This window comes from Electrophorus electricus, chromosome 22 (assembly GCF_041902795.1).
Source record: "Electrophorus electricus isolate QZ-2024a chromosome 22, ASM4190279v1, whole genome shotgun sequence".
NCBI lineage: Eukaryota > Metazoa > Chordata > Actinopteri > Gymnotiformes > Gymnotidae > Electrophorus > Electrophorus electricus.
Genome location: NC_137518.1, coordinates 4,105,001 through 4,131,331, shown reverse-complemented (window position 1 = coordinate 4,131,331; position 26,331 = coordinate 4,105,001). Strand labels below are relative to the sequence as shown.

Sequence of the window (26,331 nt, the reverse complement as noted above, 5' to 3'; positions counted from 1 at the left end):
TGAGAAAGCTGAGCTCCAAACTACTTTTGGTTGCTTTGATACCCTGTCATTTCTGACCTCTCTTAAGAATGCTTTTTTTTTTTTTTTTTTTAAATCATCTTAAATAAATGAGCCATGATAAGTGATGCATTGCAAATAAAAGGATAAATAATTTCAATAAAAGAGGAGGGATGCCTTTTGCAGAGGTGAGAATGGCACAATATGACAGATAACATCATGCCTTTCTGGCATGAGGCAGACTGACTTCTGCTCCAAATGGTTAATGATGGCACTCCATGTCGAGGCTGCGTTTGCTGCCATGATTGGCCCAGGTCATAAATAAAGCAGGGTGTGGAGGCTTTTCCTACCTGGTGCAGGAAACAGCCTCTGGAGCAGCAGAAATTGGCAAACAGAGGATCTGGGGTACCAGGGCCAGAGATCATCGGTGTGGGCAGTGGCCGCAGTGTCTGTTCAGGCAACGGAGCCTGGTAAAGGGTGTCTGTAGGAGCCCAGGCTGAACCTAAAGCCCAAGCTGAACCTAAACTGTCAGGTCATTAAAAGCTGATCTGGAGTCTGGTGGTCCCAAAATTGGAATTTGAAGGAGAAAACTAAAAGGGGAAGACAGGCACCCACAGACATCACAGCAGGGTGGCTTTTATTAGCGGTAAATGGGGTGGCCGATTAATCGGACAATTAACTGTCATTTTGAGATTATCGGCATCAGTTTAGTTTTTTGATTACCTGTGGAAATTTGATTGAGATTTTTTTTTTCCCCATTTAGTGACATTTTTTATTTAAAATAAGTTTACTGCAGACAGAGTGCAGATTTTCTTAAGCATAAAGAGAACGCCGACAATAAGTGTTAATTTAAGTTCAGCAATAATATTAATATTATAAAATTGTAGAATTTTATATGATACAAAAAAAACCCCAAAACAAACAAACATGAAATCAGTGAGGTGTGGGCAACTGATGGGTGGCTGAGGCCTACAAAACTTAAATGTTACAAAAAGATTTAAAATCATAATAAATACAAGATAAATCCAGTCTCACTGCTGCATCAGCTTCAACTTAAGACACCTGGATAAAGTTGTGCAACAAAGTTATGTAAAAGGGATAAAGTGGCATTTGTTTATTTTGCAAGATAAAACATTATTTAGAAACAGATGTGGAGAACATAGCTGTTACACAAGAACACAATAGTTTTCTTTTCATTTTGTTTTTAACCTTTTTATCCATAATTCTAAAAGAAGTAGAAATCATGCTTGAATTTGATTTATTGTACTGCTTAGATGGTTTTTCGCTCCACATCATGACTAATAAACTCCCACTGAGTATTTCATTCCAGACTTGAAAGAAAGACCTTCACTGGAAAGTATACAACTTGGAAAGCACAGAACCCCTCTGCATTTCTAGACAGCTAATAATGCTTAAACCTCAAGGTAAGGTGAGATGCTCTCAAAGGATAAATACTACACGTGACTATTGGAAGAGGAGGGTTGTGTTGGTGCTCTCAAAATGCCAAGATGTGCCGTGAAACCTGATCTCGGGAATTTTTTTTTTTTTTTTACTGAATTCCGTTATGCAAACACTTTGTTATGTTGCACCCTCCAAGACATACATGGCTAGCTCACCAAAGGAAAAAGAAATCTGTGTCTTCCAGTGTGAATGGGATTATGAAAAATATCAAAGGCTGTCTGTTACTTTATAAATTCTAGAGGATTTAAAGTCATGGCAATGACATGAGTCCTGTCATCAAAGACTGGACAACGACCAAGAATTCTATGGAATCCAAAATTGATCTTTTCTTTAATCCTTCTGACTTTTCTGAGGAATTAAAGGGAATTCGGGTTCTCTAAAGTAGGACACCACAAAGTCATCATCAGTTGGCAATACCAGAACTTTGGTCTCATCAAAGCAGAATGTCAGCATGCCCTAAACAGAGCAATCCAACTTGTACATGACGGGCCCTGCACACTACACATCAGCAAAGATAAAACAGCTAATGCATTCAACACAGAAGACAAGGAAGATATTTTACATCTTTTCTCCCTCTAGACAGACTGTCTATAGGAGAAGATTAAAATATTTACTAAATATATTCTTAGCAGAAGATTTTCTGCACAGGAAGCCTAAAATGTCATGTTCACGTTCATTCCTTGTATTACTGACCTCAGAGTTAAAACTCTTTCAAAACAATCACAATGAAGCATTAACTGCTATTAGCTACATAATGCAATCATTTCATTTCTAACTTCAGAATAACAAGGTGTCCTTAATGCTGCCTGTGCCTTACTGTCAGAATATCAAATATGATATAAAATCAGTAGACAAGACAATCTGTTAACACTTCCCTCCATGTAACGCCAGTCTAATTTGGTAAAAGCTGCCTGCGCAAGCCACTCATTATCTTCCAAAATGCAGAAATGATTGAAAACTAATGACTTCTGAAAGACAATTTGGTCTTGACCTAAAATGAAGAATGAATTGTTTTTGAAAATAGGCTTTCTGTCCCAAATCTCTCATGAGATTTATTGGCATGACAACTCCAGCAGTACCTCAGAGTGGGTGTTATGGAACCAGGATGAATGGAATATGTAATGGGCCACTAATACCTTTCAAAATGAGCTTGCTGCAAAAAGTGCATTAAATTGTGAATTGTATATGATTGACAGCTTTTGTTTTTCTATAGTTCAAGACAAGTACATACTCCATATAGTACGTTACCAAATACAGTAGAATATGACTATTGCTGATCTTATCTACATAAAGGTCTATACTAGAGTGTGTGTGTGTGTGTGTGTGTGTGTGTGTGTGTGTGTGCGTGTGTGTGTTTGCGCAAATGTATTTTGCACAGGACATTATAAACAAGCACAACTGTGACTTGTGAAACTCACCTCTCTGAATGCCCAGCTGTCCATCGATGTGAAGAGAGAGAAGGAGCCCTTTCTCTGCAGCATCGGCCTAAAGGCACAAACACAAGGGGGAGGTCAAATGGACGTCAAAGCAGGGCCTGGATCACATTCTCTTTCTCCGGCATTTAAAATAGCAAACACGGTCTGTGACTGTGCGCTCCACCCTTTTCAATGGATTTCCCCTTAAAGAAGCGTTTTAACCTCAGGAAGCCACTCACAGTCTTCCCATTACCATGCGTCTTTGAAGCATGGCTAATGCGCGAAGATCCTACTGTCTTTCGGGTTTAAGTGCGCGTGGGCCACATGAAACGCTTTCAAGAATGTTTGGTGTGTTTACACAAGTCAGTGCTTCAAGTCAGCAGAAATGAAAGCGTGTTTAGGACAGAGCCGGTGCAGGCTTTGATGTTAGAGGGCTTGGTTGTACCTCACTATGGAACATGTAAGGCACATTTTGAAGGCATCCATCTAAAATTGCATGAATATGAGCTCTGGGTAAAATGGCCATTTGCTGCATCATCATGTAAACATATCAGACAAGCTCCGTTTGGCTCAACACAGCAGTTTGTCATGGGTTTCTTAATATCCTTAGGGAGATTTCCTGAGGTGTTATTGTATGAATGATGAGAACATTTTTGGTCTGCAGTCCAAGGCAGGTAAGAATGTGTTCCAACCTCCTAAGTCAGTTAAGCAGCAGACAGCACTGAACTGCTTTTTAACCACTGCAGTCCTTGACTAGTATTTGAGGTAATGACTGTGTCACTCATTGCTGATGGGTGAGGACCTCTGCTTCCTACAGCTTTGCCAACAAAGAACCAGATGAAAGGCACGTCTGAAAACCTGTATTCCAGAACACGGCAGTACTTCACTGTGATCCCTCTCCCACTTTTAGAACCAGAGGACACGGGTGCTGTGACAACATATATAATCATGCTCACATTCTTCAAAACCACCTGCCTACTCATGTGCTGGTATTAGTTCAAACAACTCTAGTCTGGAACTGCACAGGGCAAAGGAGAAGCAGCGACCCCCATCAGAAACTTGCTGCTGGTTTTTCCCACTCCATGCTGACAAAAAGGTCAGTCATCAGTAGCTGACCCTGTTTCTTGGCCATACATGCAAGTTTGTTTTAAACAACACTGCCTCACTCACCGTTTCATGATTTTCAGCAGCCCAGGTGGGCTTAGTTTAGCTTTTCGCCATGTTCAATTTCGTTCACACAGTGTAACAGGCTCAAAGACTTTAGCCTTCTAAAAAACAATCTCTTTGGCCTGCTAAGCATGGCGGGAGCTTTTGTTTAAGTTCCTGTTCTGTAAGCACACCCCCAGCCGGAGCGCTGTCGTCCTGTTTATCAGTGTTTGAGGAAGCCTCCCACTGAGGGAAGGCTTGTTATCCCTCTGCCGGGCAGATCTGGCCCCTCTGTGATTCCTTAGCCGTTTATCCCTGCTACTCGTGTGACAAGCAGTAACCCCCCACCCCAAACACACACATACAGCTCCTGTTACATCAAACAGAGAAACAAATCCATGGGCTCAACATTCTCTGCATAGATTCACAACAACAGACATTTTGCTATATTTTTTTTTTTTTTTTTTACCAGTTTTTTTAGTAGGTCTGGGGGCAGCACATTCTCGTAGCAAAGCTTCCATAAATATTCAACCTTCTACTTTTCTTCATGAGGGCTGCAATTTCTACTTAAGCACTGCATAGTTCAATCTGAAGTAGACACTAGCTAACTGAACGCAGATGTTACTGTTGTTAACATTTACTGATATGCTTTTAATTAATCATTCCATTTATAGGATCTTTTTTCCAGTAAACTGTATTGCACCACCAAATATCTAGGAAAATTTTTTTTTAGATCTGCACTTTTCGGTACCAGAGCACACCCCACGCTTCAGAGATATTTTCCCCACTCTAACAGTCATCTAGAGTGGGAGGCACTTGGCGGTTAACTAATGAGGGAAATCAGGTATATTTGAACTGTGCTGTGGACTCCACAGTTCAATACAGGAGGTAAGCTATCGTAGGGAGACACCAGCCACCGACAGAGCCTGACTTATTACTGGGCCTTTAAATCATGGCAAATCAAGGTCCTCATCTTTCTCCACTGTCTAAGTGAGATTTGTGGCAGTCTGTTATCTCTCAGACACCCCGTCTTCCCCCAGGGTCTGACGAAACCCTCTTTTTGTGCTTTATCTGCAGGGTGCTTTCTTACCACAGCCTTTAAAAGGCCAGGATATGGAGCACTGGCTTGATAAGTATACACTGACCAGAGACCAGCAACTATAGTGATATTTGTTAAATCACATCCTTAGATAGGCAGTCTCAGGCAGGCACGCACACACACGTGCATGCACGCGCACCCACAGTATGTTACTTAGATTTACAGGGGGAGAAAAGAATTACCTGAAAAATCTACTCAGACACAAAAGGTATTCTGATGATATTCACAGAACAGAACAGTTTCTGAAGATAAAATCACCAAATTAGAAAGCCAAGAGAACACAGATCACCTTTGAGGAGCCTTTGTTATCATCTCTGTAAACACTTCTCTAAATCATGAAGAGAAAAAAAAAACAAAACAAAACAGCAAAGTGTGAACCAAACTTCCAATGAAAGGGACCCATAGGCTCCAGTGACTAGGTGCTCAGGAAACAGCCATAAATGGACTGGTACACCCACTCTGCAGGCTCTGTGACTCAGACCCCTCAGGAGTGAACACCGGTGTGTCTAATGTGCACTTACTTGCAGGGCGCACTAGATGCCATCATACCCACTTACCTTTGTGCACTTGGATTTTCATTCCATCATGTTATTTGGTTGAGGCACTGTATAATCAACTTCCAAGTGTGGGTGGTTAATGTATGATTTCACCCACTCCACCAGAACACTGATATTATGTTTGTTTGTTCAAGGGGGCAGGAAAACGATGTACAAGTTTTTTTAATAATCATAATAGCACGAGGGTCCTAAAAGGAGTTTTAGGAGATGACAGTAAAATGTCAGAGATTATGTATATTTTAGGTTTGTTTGTTGGAAAAGGGAGACTTACTCACATCATAGTTTATAATGAGATGGACACATAGGATTGTTATCTTATGTTGGTGCCGGACAGTATTGTACAGTTCCAGCACTTTGTCACTCCTTGTTTATTAAGAATCCACCTAGTGACTACAGAAGCATTGTTTGCTTATTTAATGGATAGAACAGCAAAAGAAAGACATTAAAATGGCATGATATTAGAAAACCTCTCCCAGTTTCCAGGTGTCAAACTAATGTGAAGACAAGCTACACCCTCTCATTAGACCTGCTACTGATACAACCTCCCATTATGAAGACTACCCATTAGCAAGCTTGGTACTGTCCACACAAAGGCAGAAAAAGCCCCAAGTATCTCAGGAGAGTAGTGCAACAGTAGAAGATAGATGGGGTGGATGAAACTTTGAGGTACGCTCGCCGAGTCAAACGTTTCAGAGATACAAAGAATCCAAAAAAAGCGGCGAAGACGTTTTGACGTGCCACCTGAGACATGCAGAAAGGCCAGAAACAAACAGATGTCATCATGTTCTTCCATTTCTGTTACATCAAATACTAAACAGTGACTGATCCGCTAACCACAAGATCAACAGAGGCTGATTTATTGTTTCACTTAAATCATATACGCTTTGTTTGCCGCTGTAAAATATATTTACACATCAGCAGAATTGTGGGCTTTGTCTAACAAAACAAAACACCACTACACAGCACCCATTTCCCACACACACAAATATAAAGTCTTCCAGCAATGTGACCTTCCTAAAAATCTTATTATTATCATCAGAGACATTATCTGTATCTCAAAACCAGACCAAAGCATTCAACCCCCACTAAACTACATAAAGCCACTAGATAATTATTCGGATGGAGCCGTATTCATGCTTTGCACATGCCATGCTACAGGTCTTCGTGCACAATCAATGAGGTCACGAGGACATTGAATATGCTTACTGCAACTCTACTGTGGGAGAACCCAAAGGCTGAGGCTAGGCTTGCATGAGAGCGAGCGTGTGTGGACATTTTATTTTGCGGGCGTGAGAAGCCAGCGGAGATTAGGAGAGTGGTCCTTTAATTATGCGTTCGACTTATGTGAAAGCCCTGCACCGCGGGTGCGCAGTAAACACTGCCACATGTGAAACCGGCTCAAAGAGGATAAGAAGCATGCAGTGCTCTGCAGTGACCTGGCATGACTGCGTAGTAGTGAAAAGGGGTCATTCGATACATCTCTGGCAGAGGGCATCAATATTTTTATTGCCCGGGTTATCTATCAAGGGCAGAAATGCGCTGTTTGACCATTTGACTCCACCAACAAGCCTTACAGCAGGGGAAACCGATTCATGTCAACCTAAGATTTTGCTTTATTTATGCCTCAAATGGCCATTTGTCACTGCCCTGATGAAGAAGAATAGTTCAAAAAGCTGTCAACAGTCAACACTCGATACTAGACAGACAAAGAATAACCCACAACATCCAAATTATTTCATTTCTTCGTGAATGATTCATCACATATACTGAATATGTGAAAGGTGCTATATAAATTCAATTATCATTATTATTATTATTATTATTATTACTACATGCTTTGCTCCATTAACTCCTAGTTCAAATCTCTTTGTTTACAGAAAAGGTTTTTTCCCTTTACGATAAATTTATGAAACAGGTTTTTGAGGCTCCTGGTCAGAAAACTCTAAAATTGCCAGACAGGAAGAAGCTTTGCTCAATGGAAAGTACAAGAGCAGCATATGAAACTGACCTGCGCTTCCTGACCCATGTCCTCTTACCTGCAGAGGAAACACATGTACGGGGAAGAACATGTGCGTGGACACCTGATTTTGTAAACCTTTCCCCCCAACCTAGCAGAGGTTGCTATGACAAGAATAATAAACACAAAGCTCCTCCCTTCTGTTCTCTTTGGACAGCACAGACATGTTAAAGGGAAATAATATAAAGAAATTCCCTTATTGCCTCACGTATTTCTTCATGACATTACACAAATCACATCTGTGGTGATGAGACACTCCACATAACTGAGGCTTAGTAACACAATTTATTGCTTCCTGTTTCATTTCATTGACCCTTTAAGGGATTCTATATCCATTTTTAATTTAATTTAATTTAATAGGAGTTATTTAAAAAATAAATAAATAAATAAATAAATAAATTAGCATTTTTATTCCTCGGTACACTGTAAAATATAAAGTGTATATTTTTATTTGTAAATTCCGTTTACCAGAAGTTGCCTTATTAATTATAATACGCTTAATTAACAGAAACTACAGTTCATCTGTTTTGACTGCATGGACTACAGTGATATGTCTCCCTCTGGTGGTAGACAATATTCACTGCGATTAATTAATCCTTTCCTTACAAACAGGAAATCACCCAGATGAATCATAGAAAACTTTCTGGCTTGTGCCAGTTCCACTGGGTAGAATAGTGCACATTCAAAACTCACAGCCATTAGCTGGATTTTACAGAGTTCCCTACATCAGACACACCAGACCCTGCTTTACCTAACCTCTCCAACAACCCTCTTACCGTATGTCTCATTCGAACCCCCTCCGTCTCGTATTTCAGTTTGAGCCTCTCTCCGAGCCTCTCTTCCCTCACAGCGGATGACATTAGGGAGTATCCAGTGTCTGGATGCGGTGCCGCCGAGGGAAAACGCCCGTCTGAGCGCATGGCCCGGGGTTGACCCCAGCGTCCACACCTGCTCGGAGCATCAGCAGTAGTCCTGCAGTATCTCTCTCCCTGCAGTGGATCTGCTGCAGCTCAGGGTGATTGGCACGGCAGTAACAAAGGATGAAAGGCTTGCTGAGCGAAAGCAGAGCGATGAAGAATCTCAGCCTGGAACGATGGATGGGGAAGAGCTTTTTGTGCGTGTGATGTGTTTTGCTTTGATTTTTTTTTTTCCTGTGAAGCGCGTGTTGCTAAAAGTCAAGTGCTTATGAGTATATGCTGTCTGTGTGTGTGTGTGTGTGCGCGTGTGTGTAGGAAGAAGTAGAGTATTTAGAAGATTCCACAGCTCTTTTATAACACACTATCTTTATAAAAAGGCTCTTTCTCCATGTCAGCTCCGTAATCAACTGACTATGTGTTTTGTGTACACAACAGCCGCGTTGCTGAGTGCTCACTTTTAGACATCTTGAGCACTTCATTTGTTGTGCCTTTTATTTGCAGATAAAAGTTACTTTAGGATTCTCTTTCTATAGATGAAGGTAAGGTGGTGTGTGAGGATGCTTTGGCTATGTGTGTGTGTAAACATACATTACTCAGTGGCAGTTTCCCCAGCCTAGTCCCAAAGGATCTGCTGGTCACTGTTTCCAACTACATTAATGTTCCACTCAACAGAAAAGGAAGCCTGAACACACACACATAGCCACCCACCCACCCACCCAACCATACATACACACACACACACACACACACACACACACACACACACACACACACACACACACACACACATACACATAGACATACAACTAGTCATGACATCATGCACCATGACACTGATTCCACACCCCACAAACTCAGCTCATCTGAGATCATCATACACAGAATATCTGGTCAAATTATGGTTAAAATATCATATTGTGATTATACTGCTACACAGTATAATTGCAAAAGCTTTTGAACTGGCTAGAATGCATGGACTGGTCAAAGCACCTACAGAACACATGTTTTTGGAAAAATTAGCATCATCTCACAGGACACAATGAAAGATTTGTCATTGGTATTTGCATATTCTCATTTGTATAATACATCCAATTTCAATAACAGCATGGCAGAGGATAATGTTGCGATAATGATCATGCACGAGAAATTAAACATGAACTGTGAGGTCCTTACATATTACAGAACAAAAGATCAAAGCAGAAGAGCATATTTAATCTATATGAACACTTGGCATGTTGATGTTCTGGTTAGTCCCCATCACAAAAGCTGCAATAGTTTAATACCACTCTATATCGGTGCAGAGAGCCTCTCATCACTACATCAGTAAAGGCCCAGACCACATAGTATCTGCTGCTCTGGCTGTGCTGACATCAACACATTCAGTACTGCTTGAACAAACATTAAACTAAAAAGGTGTGAATTTCACTGAATGCACCACAGAAGTGCAAACTATATCAAGCACTTATAAAGTTATGTGGAACTGCTGACAAGACTTGATCACATTTGTGGATATCAAATGCTAGATATCAAATAGGCAAGTCTTGCAAAGTAAAATAATTCAGCTATACAGTGCCACAATTCAGATATACAGTGGCAACTTATTGCATACAATAATTAAGACTTCTTCCCTATGTAAGCGAAGAAGATGGGAAAACAATAAATAGATGGATGGATGGATAAAATAGGGACAATGATCTGGAATGGTGAAACAGTATAGTCAATGCATTTTATCACACCAACATGCTTGTAAAGCTTATAACTATCGCAATAACCACAACCAGTAACTTCCCTGATGGGGACAATATCACAACAAGGTCAAACCTTGATTCAACCACTTCTGTCATGTTCATTGACTAACAGCCATTCCATGAATTATTCATAAACCACAATTCACTGGAAACAGCATAGCCCATTTCCAATGAGTCATTCCAGCTCAATGGCTTCACCAACCTATATGAGCTTATCGGTTCTAAAAGGAAATAAGCCATTTTTAGGCTGGAACATGTACGGCAGAAGCAACATGGGCAGAAATGCACCTGCCTGTTTGTGGCAGACATTTCTCTTCACAGCTGAGCGTGAGCACGCAGTACAGATTCCATTCGGAACAGGTGGCGAAGAGCAACCAGAAGAAAGAGAACACCACACGCGCAGCCATCGAGGCCGACCTTAAACAGCTGCAGGTCCAAAATTAGGGGAAAGGCAAAATCGTGAACGACATTGAAGGAGTCTTTTAAAAGGCCCCTGTGTCTAGTTGCAAAGGGTCAACAGTTCTTCCTTTGTTTGCTCTTTGGATACCAGATCTTCCCAGCCTGTCTAGCACACTGACAAACAGTCAAGGACCGAATGTGGAAACAGTGTGTTAACACAAATGTATTATTGATAAAGCAAAGCCAGATTTGTAGTTACACTGCAGAGCTCTTTTTACAGGTGCTAATAAACAGAATGAATGACTGCTGGTCACTGGTAATTTAGGAGAAACACCAAGCATTCTACTGTATGATAACTGAGCCAACAGCTTTAAGAAAATCCATGTTGGTAATCTGAAATCACAGATTATTGTTGGTGACCAAGGCTAGCTACCGGTTTTGAAAAAGCATATTGCTTTGATTGAAAGTTTGAATTCAGCAGCATTTCTCAAAAATGTGCTGCTAAAAGTATGTGAAACCTACTTCTTCAGATTTGAGATGTACTCATAGTGCAAGTCAGGTGTTGGAGTATTGCTTTCATTGCTACAGTGGGACCAAAAGGGATTTTCCCCCTTACTAGCCACATGACCAAGTTTCATCTGGTCACCAGAAACTTACCCCACATCTCTAAATACAGGCACAGATTCAGTCCACACATATGAGCCACCAGTCCATAGCTGTATATGTTTGGTGAGGGACCGGTTTGCTTGTACTTTCCTGTGGGAACGTTCCCTACACATCACTCTGAAGCTTGTGTTTTCACATCCTTGTAAACTTGGTAATGAAAGCAGGTTCTGTCTTGATATCACCATCTGCTTTGAACCTAAGAGTACATTACGTACAAACTATAAGGGAGGTAAGCTGTACCAGTACTGCTGATACCTGTGTTTAAAAAAATTGGTTTGGGGAAAAAACTGAATTTTTGACCATACATTCTGAGTACTCTCATTTCCTGTGAGCATTTTGTGACTGTTTCTCTTTTCAAAAGAGGAAACTCTGGAATCTACCACCAGCTGTATTTGCTGGAACTTTCATTTTCTTCATGACATCCCCTGGATATTGCAGAAACATTCACCTAAATTTACTTGTTCATACAGACCAACAGAATAAAATTAGGAATGTTATACTGTTTAATCTGTCAATCATCTTTCAAATTTAAATAGCTGGAACAAGCCAGTGAATGTCAATATTTCAGCAAATCACCACCTTTTTTAATGAACTCAAACAAATTCTGGCACAGTTTTACAGTGCATGTGTGTGAAGATGATCACAAAATCCAATTGTAGGCCCACAAGCTTCATTAAGCTTCCAGAAGCCTCAGACAATCTGCTTCTTCTGATCAAGTTATGCACAGTAAACAGCTGAGCGATCCATAGAGCAAGCAGCAGAGACACTTACACAAAATGACAGTGGATAAACTGATAAGTACAGCTGTGCATTTTCCTGCCTAGGTCTGCCAATATCTCAACACAACCATAAAGATAACGTAACACAGACCAACAATGCGGGTCCCTGTTGGGGGCAGTGGTAGCTCAGTGGTTAAGGTACTTGACTAGTAATCAGAAGGTTGCATTCTGATTACTAGTAATCAGACTAGTAATCAAGTCCCACCACCACCAGGTTGCCACTGTTGGGGCCCTGAGCAAGACCCTTAACCCTCAAGTTGTGTTCAGTCAGAATTGTACATTACTTTGTATAAAAGCATCAGCTAAATGATGTAAAACCTATTCATTATCACGTCAGCACAAATATATTTCAAACTGATACTTTTGTGATGCAGTTATCTGCCAATACCAAACTGATACCAATGCTACTGTGTCAGCCATAGGAAAAAGAAAGAAGCACAGCCATGTGTAAAACTGTCTGGATGGGACTTTGAAAGACCCAGAGAAAACTGTGCTATTCCCACTAAGGAAGAGGGGATGCGCTACAGGCCACACACAGCAGCCAAGTAGCTCCCTGGTGGCTGCTAGTCAACAACAACAACAAAAAAAGAACAATTAGGAAGTCATCCAGCAAGGTTTAATGTGTGGATTACGCCATGGTGCGATCTGATGTTCCTCTTCGTGCCATGGTGTGACCTTTGCTTGGCAAAAGAGGCAAAAATTAAGAAGAAAAAAAATCTGGCCTGTCAACTCGGCCTCACTGGCGAAATCGTGACATATGCAGGAGCCTTGCTGCTATGTGGCGAAACAGGATGGGCAGCAACACCTGCTGATAAGATGACCCAGATCGCTCATCTGTCCTCCAGGCTTATGAGCTCATATCTACTGACACGAGTCCGCCTTCTGAACTCAAACAGGGCACACAGACATCTGCTGCCGTTAGCGTCTAAATATAAAGGGCCGTACTTTTATTTCATATCTGTGGTCACAGCTGTCATGCAAAACTGTCCCCAGTGTGGCCAAATCACAGAGAACACACAAAAAATTCTTAAAGCATTGAGGAGCTCTGAAATGAAGACTTGCTGTGGCTCTGGTCTCTTGACCTTGCAGCACCAAAGCCTACAATTAGCAGTGCTTTGAACGATTTTGCTGAACCATCAGAGGTCTCTCCCTCCCTGGCCAGTGATTTCTCCTCCACAAAGAACCGGCATGTCACAAGGTAACGCTATGTTTACCAGTGAAAAGGCCCAGAGAGAAAGGCCACATGCCTGGCCTGTGAACTGCAGCACAGTGCGTGCATAAGGACAACAATGTATGGGAATCATAAGAGGAGACCTAAACCTTTAATCCTTGATATAATACGAATTCTAAATTTACGTTCCATTGGTGGAATTACATGAGGATTGTACTCTGAACTATCAACATAAAATAGTTTTAAGGTTTTGACAAAACATGACAAAACGTCATAGGTTTGTAAATTAAAAAGACACCAAAGTGTGAAATGCACAAGCATAAGTTATGTGTTTTTTTAATATTCAAGTAAAAGACAGTTTAAAAGACACAAGGGTGTTATTAAAAATATATACATATATTATATAAGGTATATAGCACCACTCAGTCCGTCACTTTATTTTTCCTTTGTCAAATACATATGGCCCAACTTGTTACCAGCCAAATATCAGGTGCAAGTTCAACATGAGGAGAGACAAAAAACTACTTTTGTCCTTCAAAAAATAATCTACATGAACATGAAATGTAGTCTAGCCTTTTCAACGAAACTGTCGACTTCAAACAAACGCCGAGTTACTTTTCCTGCTATTCATAATCAGTGTATTCTATGAACAAGTCATTTTCTGACATTACGGTTGTGTTCAGTATATTATTATTATTATTACTACTATTATTTTCAAAATCAAATAAAGTAGTTTTGTGCTTACCCGGACACTTCATTACTTCCAGCACTCCTTTGCATGGAACCAAGAATGTTTTCAATTCACACAGGAAAATGAGATATCCAATTCAGCGCTCCATAAACGATGACCAAGAAGATGTTACTATAGACAGTCCGTCCACCGAATGATGCTTTAATTACAGTCCGAAAAACCTGCGCTACGTGTCTGTTCACTTATGTTTTTCATATAAATATATGACATCAGTGTAGCTGTTACCTTGACACTAGCCTTAAACTTGGAAGTACTTTTTTTTAATACTAGGAAGGTATCTTTTTTCATTGCTTTTCCTCAGTGTTATACAAGTGCACGCCTCAATTCCCACAGCCTTCAGCGAGGGCGGGGTCGAAGCTCCAAGCCCCGCCCTTGTAGTCGTGGGCGTCAACGTGGGGCCCCTATCGCCGAAGTTGAACAGCAGTGAAACTAAGCGTTGTGATTTTGTCTGCAAACTAATTAGAATTATGGATTTATCGACAAACTCGTGAAATGTTCAACTGTAACAGACTACGGCAGAATGTGTATGTGCTACTGGCAAATAAGTTAAATGTTTCTACGTTTTTTATTGTTAAATCGCCCTTGTGCATTTATAGGCAAATACTATCGTTTTGTTTCAGTGCAGGCTATAAACGATTCTCAGTTCCTGTTTCTTTATTAAACACTCCACCTGACTTCATTTGCTTTTCTGGATAGGTTACTGGCAGGTTAAAAGGGGGGGGGGGTGATTAAGTGAGTTTAAATAATGTAACATTTTCTTAATTTATTTATATATTTCAGTGACGCTGTAGACTGACCTGTAATATGGCTTGAAATTCAGTCAATGTCACCCATCAATATACATCGAGGTGTGATTGGTTGTGACTGGCTCCTTCGGCAGCTGCAGTGAGAGCAATCGAGCATCGAGCCAAATAATGATACGTCGGGAGAATCAGCTACAACAGGAGTTGTTGCATGGGGCTGCAGATAAAAGCTTAGCTATACCTTTGAGATAAACATCCAGCTACATCCACCCTGACATCTCATTCTAACGTTACTGCTGTTAAAGGCAATGTTGGCAGTCCCACATGAGTTAGCTCGCTCACTTCTGCAAGCTTTTTGTTCTGTAACTGTTCCCCCTTGTTTGTGTTGTAATGCTTGCAAAGAATAAGACAAAGCCTTTATTTCGATAATATTATTGTAAGCAAAACAAAACGTTTAATAAAATGTAGGTCAAGTTACAGGTCAGTTTGGTGCTAACCGGCAGTGGACTGGGCCTATTTAGCTAGGTTAACGAACATAACATTATCTAGTTAAGATTAGTTACATACGTATCGAGTTATATCCCTCGTTAGAAATTCATGGAAGTAGCATGATTATTCGTACCATACTGGAACAATATAGACAATATCCGTGACCACTAACATAAGTATATTGTTCACAGGGCGCTTTACTGAAACAATTTCTTATTAATTCTTAGAAAACATCATTTTTCTCTCTGGCGTAGCCATATTGAGTTAGATATGAACGATCAAGTGAACACCAATCAATCATAAAACCAAACCCCATCCCACCAGGAGTTGATGCGGGACGTGACCGTTGTAACTTGGTTATTTCATGTTCCTGTGAGCGATCGTTCACAGCTATCATAATTAAATACATGGTTTCATACGCACAGCTAATTTAGTATATTATTAAATAGATCAAATTGTCATTTGTGCACATTCACTTTATTTTTTATAACACCTCATATCGATATTTAATTAGGTAATTATTTAATTTTGACCACTAATTCCTCCAGAGGATTGCACTCAACGGACGGTCTTCTCTGACAAATGCATCTCTGCTGCCCTACAGTGGACACATCTGGAAATACAAGCATCGTCAGTTAGTGGGCTCCAAAATAAGTTAAACGGCGTTCTCGCCGGATCACTTTGTAGTAATTAGTAATCATTTTAATTGTTCTAGAAGGTCAGTTTTATTTTAAAATGTGTGGGTTTTTTTTATATAATCAAATAACGTTTTTATAACCTTAGTGACCAAATGTGACCAGTACAAATAAAAATTTGTGTTTTATTAACATGTATTTCCTACATGAAAGTACTATAAAACAGTACAATGTTCATATATAATGTAGAAATCACTTCTAATATTCTAAAAACTGTACAAAAACAAAGTAGATTTTCAGTAAATTGACAAATGTAAATTCAAATATCTACAATTATTTGCTGCTCTTCACTTTATTGGAATCGAAATATTTGCATAATCTGGTTCATTTATTGTAGCCTTTGCTCTGACATTCAAACCACAACACCAAAAGTATGTAATAAAAATGCTCTTGAAATGAGTACTCCACCAAAACAGTCATTATAAACAAAATCACCAGTGGGTAAAATAGCATTTTTGCACAATAGCTGAATGTGTATCATGTCAGAGTATACAGAATTTCTCAAACTTCTCTGTGTGTCATAGGGACCAACAGTGATAAACGTTAATATAAAATAAATAAATAAAAGTCAACATTAAAAAAAAAAGAAGAATTAGAAGCTTACCCATTTCCACATTCAAAATATGGTTAACACCACATTTTCCTGGTACCATAAACCCAACACACCACCACACTGAAGTTTAAATGAGACTTTTCATGAAGTGGTAAACAGTAATTGGTCATTTGATGGACTTGATGAATAAAACAGTTTTATGCTATACTCAATGCTTCGTGCTAAAGACTACAGAAGAAGGATGTACACAAAAAATATGCACAGCCGCTTTGGTTAGATAGCACATCCTTGCCACATACTGTGTACCTGCTTTCTTTAACAGTCCCCTTGTTCAGTAAAATTCTTCTGTAATGACTCAGTGAAAGCCTCCAGATTCTCACACAAGAAACCATGGGGTTCTTCACTTTTGATTCCACATGAGGGCTTGTTCACTTGAGTCACATGAAAATGAAGGCAGTAAAGTGGCAATGCATATCCAGGCAAAGGACACTAGGGGGAGCCTGGTGCTTCGAGTGCCTCACCCTGTTCCAGGCTGTGGTGAAGCTCTGCCTTACAGATGGTGGAGACGGTGGTATGTAGCGAGCTGCCAACAGGGGGCTCCTCATCCCCTGAAAACAAAAAGAAGGCTCAGTGAACAATGGACTTATAGCTTTGGTGGACAGGTGTGGAAGTGTGTGTGTGTGTGTGTGTGTGTGTGTGTGTGTGTGAGAGAGAGCGAGCAAGCGCGAGAGAGTGAAGGGGGAAAAAAGACAGTATTCTGAAGTTTTTTCCAATTTATTTGCAAATGTAGGCTAAACTTCAAAACAGCAATGGCCTTTAAAAGGTTCGACTTATTATATTCTTAAATATGAAATTCAAGAATATTAGTTGGCTTCAATTCACTCAGTCCTCCTCTCTAGATCGAGCATAGTGTACTGCACAGGTGTTCACGTGGCTACTGAAGCGAGACAGCAAACGTGTCAGAGAAATCGGCTTTTGTTTGAAGCCCGTGAAATGTTATTTGGGTCTGCCCCATTACTAAAGGTCTACTAAACAAATAGTTTCCAGCCCAGCCCTTACTCAATTGTACTCAATTGTTCTGTAACGCACAGACGCCCTGAACCAGCCCTTCTGCAGTAGGTAAACGAGTTCTCACCTAGTCCAGAGGATGATGATATGCTGTCGGTTAAGGACGAAGAGTCAGCCTGGTCTGGGGAAAGCCCCTCCATCAACGGGATGGATAGCTCTGAGGAGGGCACCGAAGAGTCATAGATACCCGAGTCTCTGGGCATTTCCGGGGGACTCGCAGAGCCATCGGCATGACACGGAGGCCTCGGCGAAGCCCTCGCCTCCTGGCTAGAGGACGCCACGGCAGCGGCCGAACTCTCCCCTGCGTCACCTGCCACCAGATTCGAGGCAGGGCCAGACAGCGAGAAGACCCCATGCTGCGACACCACGGGCGGAACGCAAATGCTGTTCCTGATGGGCTGCTCGCTGTCGCTGGGCCGCTTCAGCACCACCTCGTTGAGCGCGAGGCCCGAGTCGCGCTTGCGGCCAGAGGGTGGGGCTGGCGATACCAGGGACAGGGGCGTGATCTGCCGCTCAAACCAGTCGGGCTCTTGGTCAATGTGCTGGTGCATGTTGCAGATGGCCACGTAGAGCGAGCGGCCAGACCTGCTGCGGAAGTAGTTGCGCTTGCTGACGTTAGGCGGCTGCGGCTCGCACTCAGGGAGGTTGAGCTGCCGCGAGTGGAGACGCGCAAAAAGCTGCGGCAGCTGGTCCATCAGCTTGAAGCGGGGAGCCAGGGCGAGCTGCGTCGGCACGTCGCTCTCGCGCGAGTAGTCGAAGTACACGGCCATGAAGCGCGAGAGGTCGGCCGAGCTCTGGCGGGCGTCGCGCAGCTTCTCGCCGATCAGGGCGGCCGCCACGACAAACAGGTCCCTGCTGCTCGCGTTGCCCGCGGGCAGCTCTCTGTTCCTTTCCTTCGACGCGGCCTTCCCTTTCTGCTGCCTCTTCTCCACAAAGTGCTTGAGGCCTTTGGAGCACACGGTGATGAGGAAGTGAGCCTCGTCAATGTTTCGGCTCAGCCAGGCCATCTGACCTTCCTTGCAAATCTCCAAATGCTCCCAAAGATCCAACACCACCTACAAGCAGAAACAACAGAATACATACTGCATTAATCTCTCATCTGACTGTAATTTGAAATATAAAAATCACCAGCAAAGCTCATTTACAAAGTTTATTTTATGTGAATATAATTGTGCTGGAAAATTAATTAGCTCTGACCCAAAATATATCCAAATAATTACTAAATGAAAAGGTTTTTAAAAAGGTTTTATTTTTTACCACAGCCAGCAGGTGGCAGTTTGTACATATAAGTTCTAGAGAACGTCTAGCTTGTTCAAAGTCCATAATTAAGCCTTTGCCTTCACATGACATCAGCCCCCTGATTTACATCAGACATCAGCCCCCTGATTTCCCGCTGATTCACATCAGACATCAGCCCCCTGATTTCCAGCCATCAGTAGATTTTTCGGTAGTTTATATTTTGGGTAGCCCTTTAATTGATCTAAACTGGTTTCAGCAAAGACAGCAGCCTACATCACAGCCACAGAAGTCCTGCAGGAAGAAGGCGAAGCTCTGGATGACGGCAAGGTGTTTGGGGCAGTCCTTCGTGGAGTAGCAGATGAAGACTTTGGGCCGGGGCCGGGGCCTCTCCGTGTTCAAAACGGTGGTGTGAGATGACGACTCGGAGCTCTCTTCATCGAGGTGGGAGTAAATGTTCTCTGTGGAGAGATTTGTGATCAGAGAAGAAGGTTCAACCAGGCTCAGAGATGATGATTTGTAGTTGGGGGGGGGTTTAAAAACCATTGGAATCTTCTGTGATTCACCATCTGCAATTCATCATTACCATATGATGAAAGTTCACTTAGACTGACTATAAAAACAAATCCAAACATCACTTTATAGTAGCACAATTTTGTCTCTGAGGTATCCAATCCCAAGGTGACTGCAGACATCTCACACCACTTAACATTAAACTTCAGAAACCTGAATAGTAGACTCGCACCTCAACCATCACAGCATATTTGGCGGTTCTGCAAATACATGTTAATTATTTCAGCTCCGTGAGACTCGCTGCACGCAAACAGCCTCACAAGCAGTTTTCCTTTGTCCCCTCACAAGCAGAGCAACAGTAGAATGTGTGACTACAAACACTTAGACTTTGTGAGCCATTAATCCTCGTACATGCCAAGAGATTACAGAGCTCATCTTACAGGCACTGGACAAAAGCGAGTGGGGGTGGGGTTGGGGTGGCGTAATAAGATCTGGACTAATGGGGGGGGGGCACTCACCTTGCTGTTTCTTGCGGCACATGACGGTGAAGAGGGTTGCGAAGGCGGACAGGATGACCAGAGGCACGGTGATGGCCATGGCGCGGATTGGACCGGCCCAGGGAGAATGCACTGAAAACAGAGCAGTCGACCACGCGTGAGGTTGTGCAGCAGATGGAGCTGCTGAGGTCCAGCAGCCTATACCTCAGTTTTTCACAGCTTCACTGAACGTGTTCCCAGTCCCATCCGCATGGTTTGGTGATCTGCCAACCAGGTTTTCTGAGCCCGCTGCAGCGCCTCACCTTGGCTCACGTGGTACTGCGTCTGTCTTCTCGTGTTGTTTGCGTCATCGCGGAGCTGCAATATTCAGAAAACAAGAAAGTGGTTTCATTCCTATGTCTCTGTGTTGCAGTCAACACACTGACACTTGAGGCAAGGTCGCCTGCCTCACAATGATGTGACAGTGACTAAATCCAAGTCAAGTCCTCAATGGGCTTCCAGAGATCCATATATGAATAATTAAGAGACTTGAAATTATAAGAAATTGTTTCATTTGCAAATGCTGTAGACAAACAGAGACAAGCAATAACCCAAGTTACAATTCGTGACTCAAATTTAACTTGAGTGCCATATCTATATCTCTACATAGGACACAGTGTCAAGACGAGAACCACAGAGAACACTGCATCAGCCTTGACTAGAGTAACTGTAACCTCACAAGTGCAAATTCAATTTACTGCTCCACATTACCATTTTCTTCACTCAGAACTTTTCTTTCTGTAACGCGTGCAAAAATATTCACCTCTATTGCATACGTTCCCGGGGTGACATCTTGAAGAACACATGTTGTTTTTGGGCTATTGAGCTCCTGTGAAAAGCGAACAGACATTTTAAACCCTCCTCTAAAGCTAGTCAGTAATGGAGTCCAAGGTACACAATAACATCTTTGCACATGCATCACTTGTCACTTGGTGTTCACAAAATTATTAATCACATCAAGTAAACCATCAAAATATATGCAAACATTGCAAATGTGAAATAATTGTGGGTCATTGTTCGTAAATTAACTGAGTGGCTGAAGTCAGTTCACTGCAAATGTTTTTCATGATTAAGAGCGATGGTATGGCACTGGAATTCCCCACCAATGCCCCCGAGCACCTCAAATTTCAACCCCATTATTGGTACAACAATGCATGGCATGTTAAAGCAGACATGGCGTATATCAGTGTAGAATTCCCAAAGTGACACTGGTTCTGCTTTTTTCACGGTTTGAAAGGGAGAGTGTGTGAGAGTGTTAGGTTGTGGTAACCAAAGCTTGGTTACCACAACTGATGTGAACCAAACCTTGAGTTACTTCACAGCCAAAACAACTGTATCTGGCCCAAAACAGAACAGTGTGAATGTACAACACTACAACCTAGTCACGTAATAAACATGCCTATGCAAATGAAGCCTCTTTTAATGTGATTTGGGTGGGAAAAGAAACAAACACTTTCCCAAAAGTCACAAAGTGGCAGCTTAAGCCAGTGGTCCCTGATGCCTCCCACCAAAACCCCAACGAGACTCTAAATAATAAACTGGGCCAAAAAAGTCTTCCAAGAGTAAATGAAGGGTTATGTCCAGTTCCCATCTTGGTCTCTCAGTAACAAAGTGTTGCTGGGAAAGCACTCAAGTCTTTAGGTCTGTGTTTCCATCGCGACAAGAGAGTGAAAAGCAAGGGAACACATCTCCCCCGTGGCAGGAGTAGTCGAAACGACCCCATGAGGTGCAGGGCTGCTAGCTGACGCACCCCACGTGTCTATATATTATTCCAGTGTCTGGCAAGAACATTACATGCTGCTGAATGCATTAGCTGTTAGCCCTGTCCACTCCACCCTGGTGCAGGGGAGCTGTCTACACACCCATAAATGAGTTTGGTAAATGACTGTGCTTTTCAAATTCTGGCAATTTAATTTAGCTATACGTTATCTTCTAATGCTATACTGAAGTTTCGCTGAGCTTGGCCAATTGGTTACTTAAGCTCCTGGTGAAATGTCTTAGTAATTAATGTAGAACTGATGAGCAAGTTGGCCCTCGCAGGGATAGAATGCTATTATGATCAGAGAGAGTTGTTGCTAGGAAACCCAGAGTTGGACAGTGTGCCCAGTGAGTGTTCAGACCCAGAACCCGATGGGTGCAGAGCTGCAGTTACAGTTGCAACTAGTTACAGTTGGCTAACTTGGCTGCTTCACTAGCTACAGGTTGCATAGTCTGCTCTAGGCCAATGAGGTGTTGGCTTGATTACTTGAGCAACACCTGGCGAATTTCCAGAAATATGGAATTCAAATCTGTGTTTTACCTTTTTGTAAGGATTAGAATATATGTTACACACGATAATGTGCTCTTGACTTTCCATCGTAGAACATTCTGCCAGCAACATTTTTTCTCACAGACAAAATCCAACAACAGGACAATTAGCACATGTAAGAAGGATTAGTTTAACAGATTCTCGGTTAACCCGATTAGTATTTTGGTATAGTCCATTTTTGACTCAAAACAAAACAAAAAAAAGGAAAAAAAAAAAAAGTGAACCATCCTAACCGGTTTGCAGCGTTTCAGTCTGAAGTGGCCCTCCTGACGCAACTTATAGTAGAGGTAATAGGTGTTATATCCAAACGCAGGAGGAGCAGGATCGAACACAACTTGCAAGTTTGAGCCGATTTGGGAGACGTTTAGCGTCTTGGGCTTCCAAACTGTCAAAAAAGGAGAAGAATTTCTACCATTTTTTCCTCCACCACATGAGACCTTCTTTAGGGTAGGAGTACTGACCTAGGATTAGATTCCTAATGTCATTTACTTATGTATTTACTGACAGGAACAGATCCTAGATCAGCACACCTACTCTGAGAGGTTGTGTGATACGCGCCATAGTATGCAACTCACATGGTTTGCAGACAAGGTTGTCTGGGCCAAGAAGCACTTCACAACCTGTAACAACCAAACGGAAGAGCAAATGCTGAAAATAATTCATTACATTCTCATGAAACGCTTTATGCTCAGACAGCGAAACGGTGACTTACTGTTAGTGCGCAGAAAGGAAGGAGGGAAGAAGCTGTCGTTCATGAAGGTGGGAAAGGGAACAATCCGGACCATGTAGTCCATGTCGAAGGCCAGACCGACGAAGGGCTGAGAGCTCACTTTCTGTTGAACAGAGAGAACATGCACTCATTAAAGCCAAACAGATGGGTGGGTGAAACTCCAACAATTCTTTCCACCAAAAGACTAACTAGATCAACTTCTGAAATTATTTCTGCGCATGCATTACACGTAGTCTTGGCCTAAATAGTCATGTTAGTGCTGACCACTGAACATGCATTTTAGTCTAGGTTTAGGACTAATCTGTGTCTGTGAATCCAGACCCTAACATTTACCATGATTTTGTTTACTTACAACATTCTTAAAGGAGAAATTGAGTTGGCGCGGATCTTTCAGGATCATGTGTTGACACTGCTTTCCCTCTGGGTTCTTGTCCTCCAGATATACTCGAAAGCCCTTCACATGTTCTATCCCTGTGCATATTTATGTTTACATTTTCAGCATTTGGCATACACTCTTAACCAGTACAAGCTGCAGTGATGGTTATCAGTATATGCGATATGGGAATTGCACCTACAACCTTGGTGATGTCAACACCTTGCTCCATCTGCTCTAGGGATACGTTATTAAATTAAAACATGGCGGTAACAACAAACACTGGCAATCCCACAATGGCTCTTTCAAAAATAACTTGTTTGACGGCATGTGGCAAATAATTATTATAATGGCAACATCGGTTGCTTGGAATACTTGTCCCATCAGCTTGAATAACAAGAACATTTTGTGTCACAGCGTAACACTGCACCATGGTGTCTCTGCATGAGACATTATTTTGATTGCTTTGTTGTTTCTAAAGTTTTTAAGGGACATGAAAAGGAAAATTATTCCCAGTGTTGGGAAATAAAAGCATGATATGTAGTAATGACACTGTCCAAATAAGTAAAATTCATTAGCTACCATATAAGCAGTTATATTGGAGAAAGGGAGAAGCAACACACAGTTAAAACAAGAATGTCCCTGAAAGAATATTTACAGAAACATGGTCAGCAACTTCATCTCACAAATCTCTATGACCTTCAAATGGAAGGTAACTAAAGTGCATCTGACAGGCAAACCACACTATCAGTTTGTGCAAACCTTCCGATTATGCCACAGATCACCACTTCAGTGAGGTGAGTGATAATCTTTAATGGACTACATTTCAAGAGTGCCTTTTGAAAGCTCTCCAAGAGGCAGCCTTCAGCCCAGCATAAGAATTGAGGAGTCTTTCTCTGAGCCTAATTATGATGGCCTTTTGGTGTCCAAAATTGCTAGCGCCACTCGGTCTGACAGCACGGTGTCAAGAGCACGAAAATCTGCATGCTCCCCCCCACCCCCCCCCCCTTCTCTCCTTTTATTGGCACCCCTGGAGCAGGAGAGGCGGCATACAGAGAGGACAGGGTGTGTGCGTGCCAAGGGAGCATTCCCGTGCCCTGCAGCGAGTGCCAGCCATCCTCCCTCTTAATTACATTTCTCTCTTATCAGCTGTAGGGGTAGACAAGAGAAAAGGGGTGGGGGAAGGAAGGACCCGCCCTCCACACGCACGCACGCACGCACGCACGCACGCCGTGTGGTTCCGATTACCACGGAGGGAAGCGGATCTGAAAGGGCCCCGGCCCTTCGCGGCAGCTCGTAACTCCACACCTCAATCGGCTCGCGGGCGCCACGGGGCACGGACGCGTTGTCCGCGCTCCCTCGAACAGCCACTGGAGAGCCAGCGGCAAAAAGATGGTAAAAAAGCAAAGAGCTGTTGAACTGGTTTTGGGCTCTGTGCTTCTTTCGCTCCATCATTGAGCTTTTCAGCTTTCACAGAGAGCTGCACGTGCGCTCGGTCTAGCAGAAAAAGGTGCTACACCTCAGGGTTTGTTTGGGGGGTTTTTTTTACATTTTTTTTAAACTTTAGCTTTTTTCCTTTACATTTCTTTGCTATATACCAGAGCTGTGTCGAGTCCTGTCTCAGTGAAAAGGATTAACCTCAAGCAAACAAAGGGACACATTGTTCGCTACTCAGGCGAAAGGCTCGCATTACCAAGTTCAATAGTGCCTCGACAGACGGAAGCCAAAAGAGGACACCCCCACCACCACCCCAACACACACACACCTCCTCCCGCACCTTCAGCCTCTAAACACACGCACGCACACATTCCTCCAAGGACGAAGACCACTGCGCTTCCGACACACAGATCCCTTCCCCATCTCGACCCGATCTGGGCAACCGTCGAGGCTGACGAACAGGCCGGCCGAAGGAGAGAAAGCCTTTGATCAGGACGGGACCTGGAAGGCACTCTGAGGACACAGAGTGGCTCTTCTCTTCCCCCCATTGCCTGTGCCAGACTACTGGAGACGGGCAAAAGAAACCACCCCAGTGTGCGGCCAAGCATGTCAGAAATGCATACTTTAAAGGCCATTTGTTTTGTTATGGGTTTCAAGTTCCGAGCGGAGTTCACTACGCACTCTTCTCGGAGCCCGTTCCACATCTCAGTACTTGTAGAGACGAGCACAGGGTGTTTGAGTATGACCCAAGTGTTCCAAATACAGGGCACCATTGAAACCACCCAAGTTAAGGTCATATCTGTCACACATGCATCGAGATACAGTGCATCCTAGCAGGACATTCCCAAATCATGTGTGTGGTTAAGACCTTCATACTCGGAAACAAGACTGTTAAAATCCAGGCCTGGAAGACCAATGTTCTGTAAAGTGGAACTGACTGCACTGTGCCAGGTTTTTGGGACCAGCTGCAGTTTTATTTCTTCAGTCCTCCAAACATGAAACAGGAAACTCTACATTTGCCTGGTGACATTACTGCTTCGAGCCAAGCTCTCTTTTCACATCCCTTTATTTCCATGTAACTATGTGAGAAGATTGGAAGGGTATGTGCATGTGTGTTTTAGAGAAAGAGGCCCTACCAAGTGGACTCGCCATCCAATGGACCATTACAGCTGCCTGGTTATCACAAGCCAAATGGCTGAAGGTGATGTTGTTCACTTCATGAATAGCATGCTTCCCCCATAGGTTCCAGTTCAAAGAGCAGTCTAGAAAGAACAAGAAATGGGGGGGGGGGGGGGAGAAGACAGACAGACAGACAGACAGACAGACAGGGACAACAGCAGAAAAAAAACCCCAATAAAAATCAGGATTTCACAACACTGATCTGGTGGACTATAACTGCGACAAGCACGCTTTGGCATACTGTGGGTGAAAACATGCATCCATGTGAGGAGCCCCTCCACCCTTAACCCCCACAGACCCGCTTCCTCCTCCAGCTGCTTTCGGCTGGACGGCTGCTATCGGCGTGGG

General features: G+C 42.6%; 2 protein-coding genes across 3 annotated transcripts in view; both read right to left on the bottom strand.

Moving 5' to 3' along the window:
* arhgef3 (Rho guanine nucleotide exchange factor (GEF) 3) overlaps positions 1–14,389 on the bottom strand; it is a 54,913-nt gene extending 40,524 nt beyond the window's left edge. For both annotated transcript variants that reach the window (XM_027001889.3, XM_027001890.3), the window contains exons 1-2: positions 14,118–14,389; positions 2,877–2,943 (exon numbers count right to left, since the gene is read on the bottom strand). In XM_027001889.3, the coding sequence (XP_026857690.2) occupies positions 2,877–2,943; positions 14,118–14,152 (102 nt within the window). In that variant the 5' untranslated portion in view covers positions 14,153–14,389. The remainder of the gene's footprint in view (positions 1–2,876; positions 2,944–14,117) is intronic.
* Positions 14,390–16,155: 1,766 nt separating this feature from the next.
* il17rd (interleukin 17 receptor D) overlaps positions 16,156–26,331 on the bottom strand; it is a 25,025-nt gene continuing 14,849 nt past the window's right edge. The window contains exons 3-13 of the mRNA XM_035520660.2: positions 25,941–26,066; positions 23,347–23,465; positions 22,977–23,097; positions 22,840–22,884; positions 22,498–22,649; positions 20,720–20,785; positions 20,220–20,274; positions 19,939–20,049; positions 19,184–19,368; positions 17,739–18,726; positions 16,156–17,211 (exon numbers count right to left, since the gene is read on the bottom strand). Of these exons, the coding sequence (XP_035376553.1) occupies positions 17,093–17,211; positions 17,739–18,726; positions 19,184–19,368; positions 19,939–20,049; positions 20,220–20,274; positions 20,720–20,785; positions 22,498–22,649; positions 22,840–22,884; positions 22,977–23,097; positions 23,347–23,465; positions 25,941–26,066 (2,087 nt within the window). The 3' untranslated portion in view covers positions 16,156–17,092. The remainder of the gene's footprint in view (positions 17,212–17,738; positions 18,727–19,183; positions 19,369–19,938; positions 20,050–20,219; positions 20,275–20,719; positions 20,786–22,497; positions 22,650–22,839; positions 22,885–22,976; positions 23,098–23,346; positions 23,466–25,940; positions 26,067–26,331) is intronic.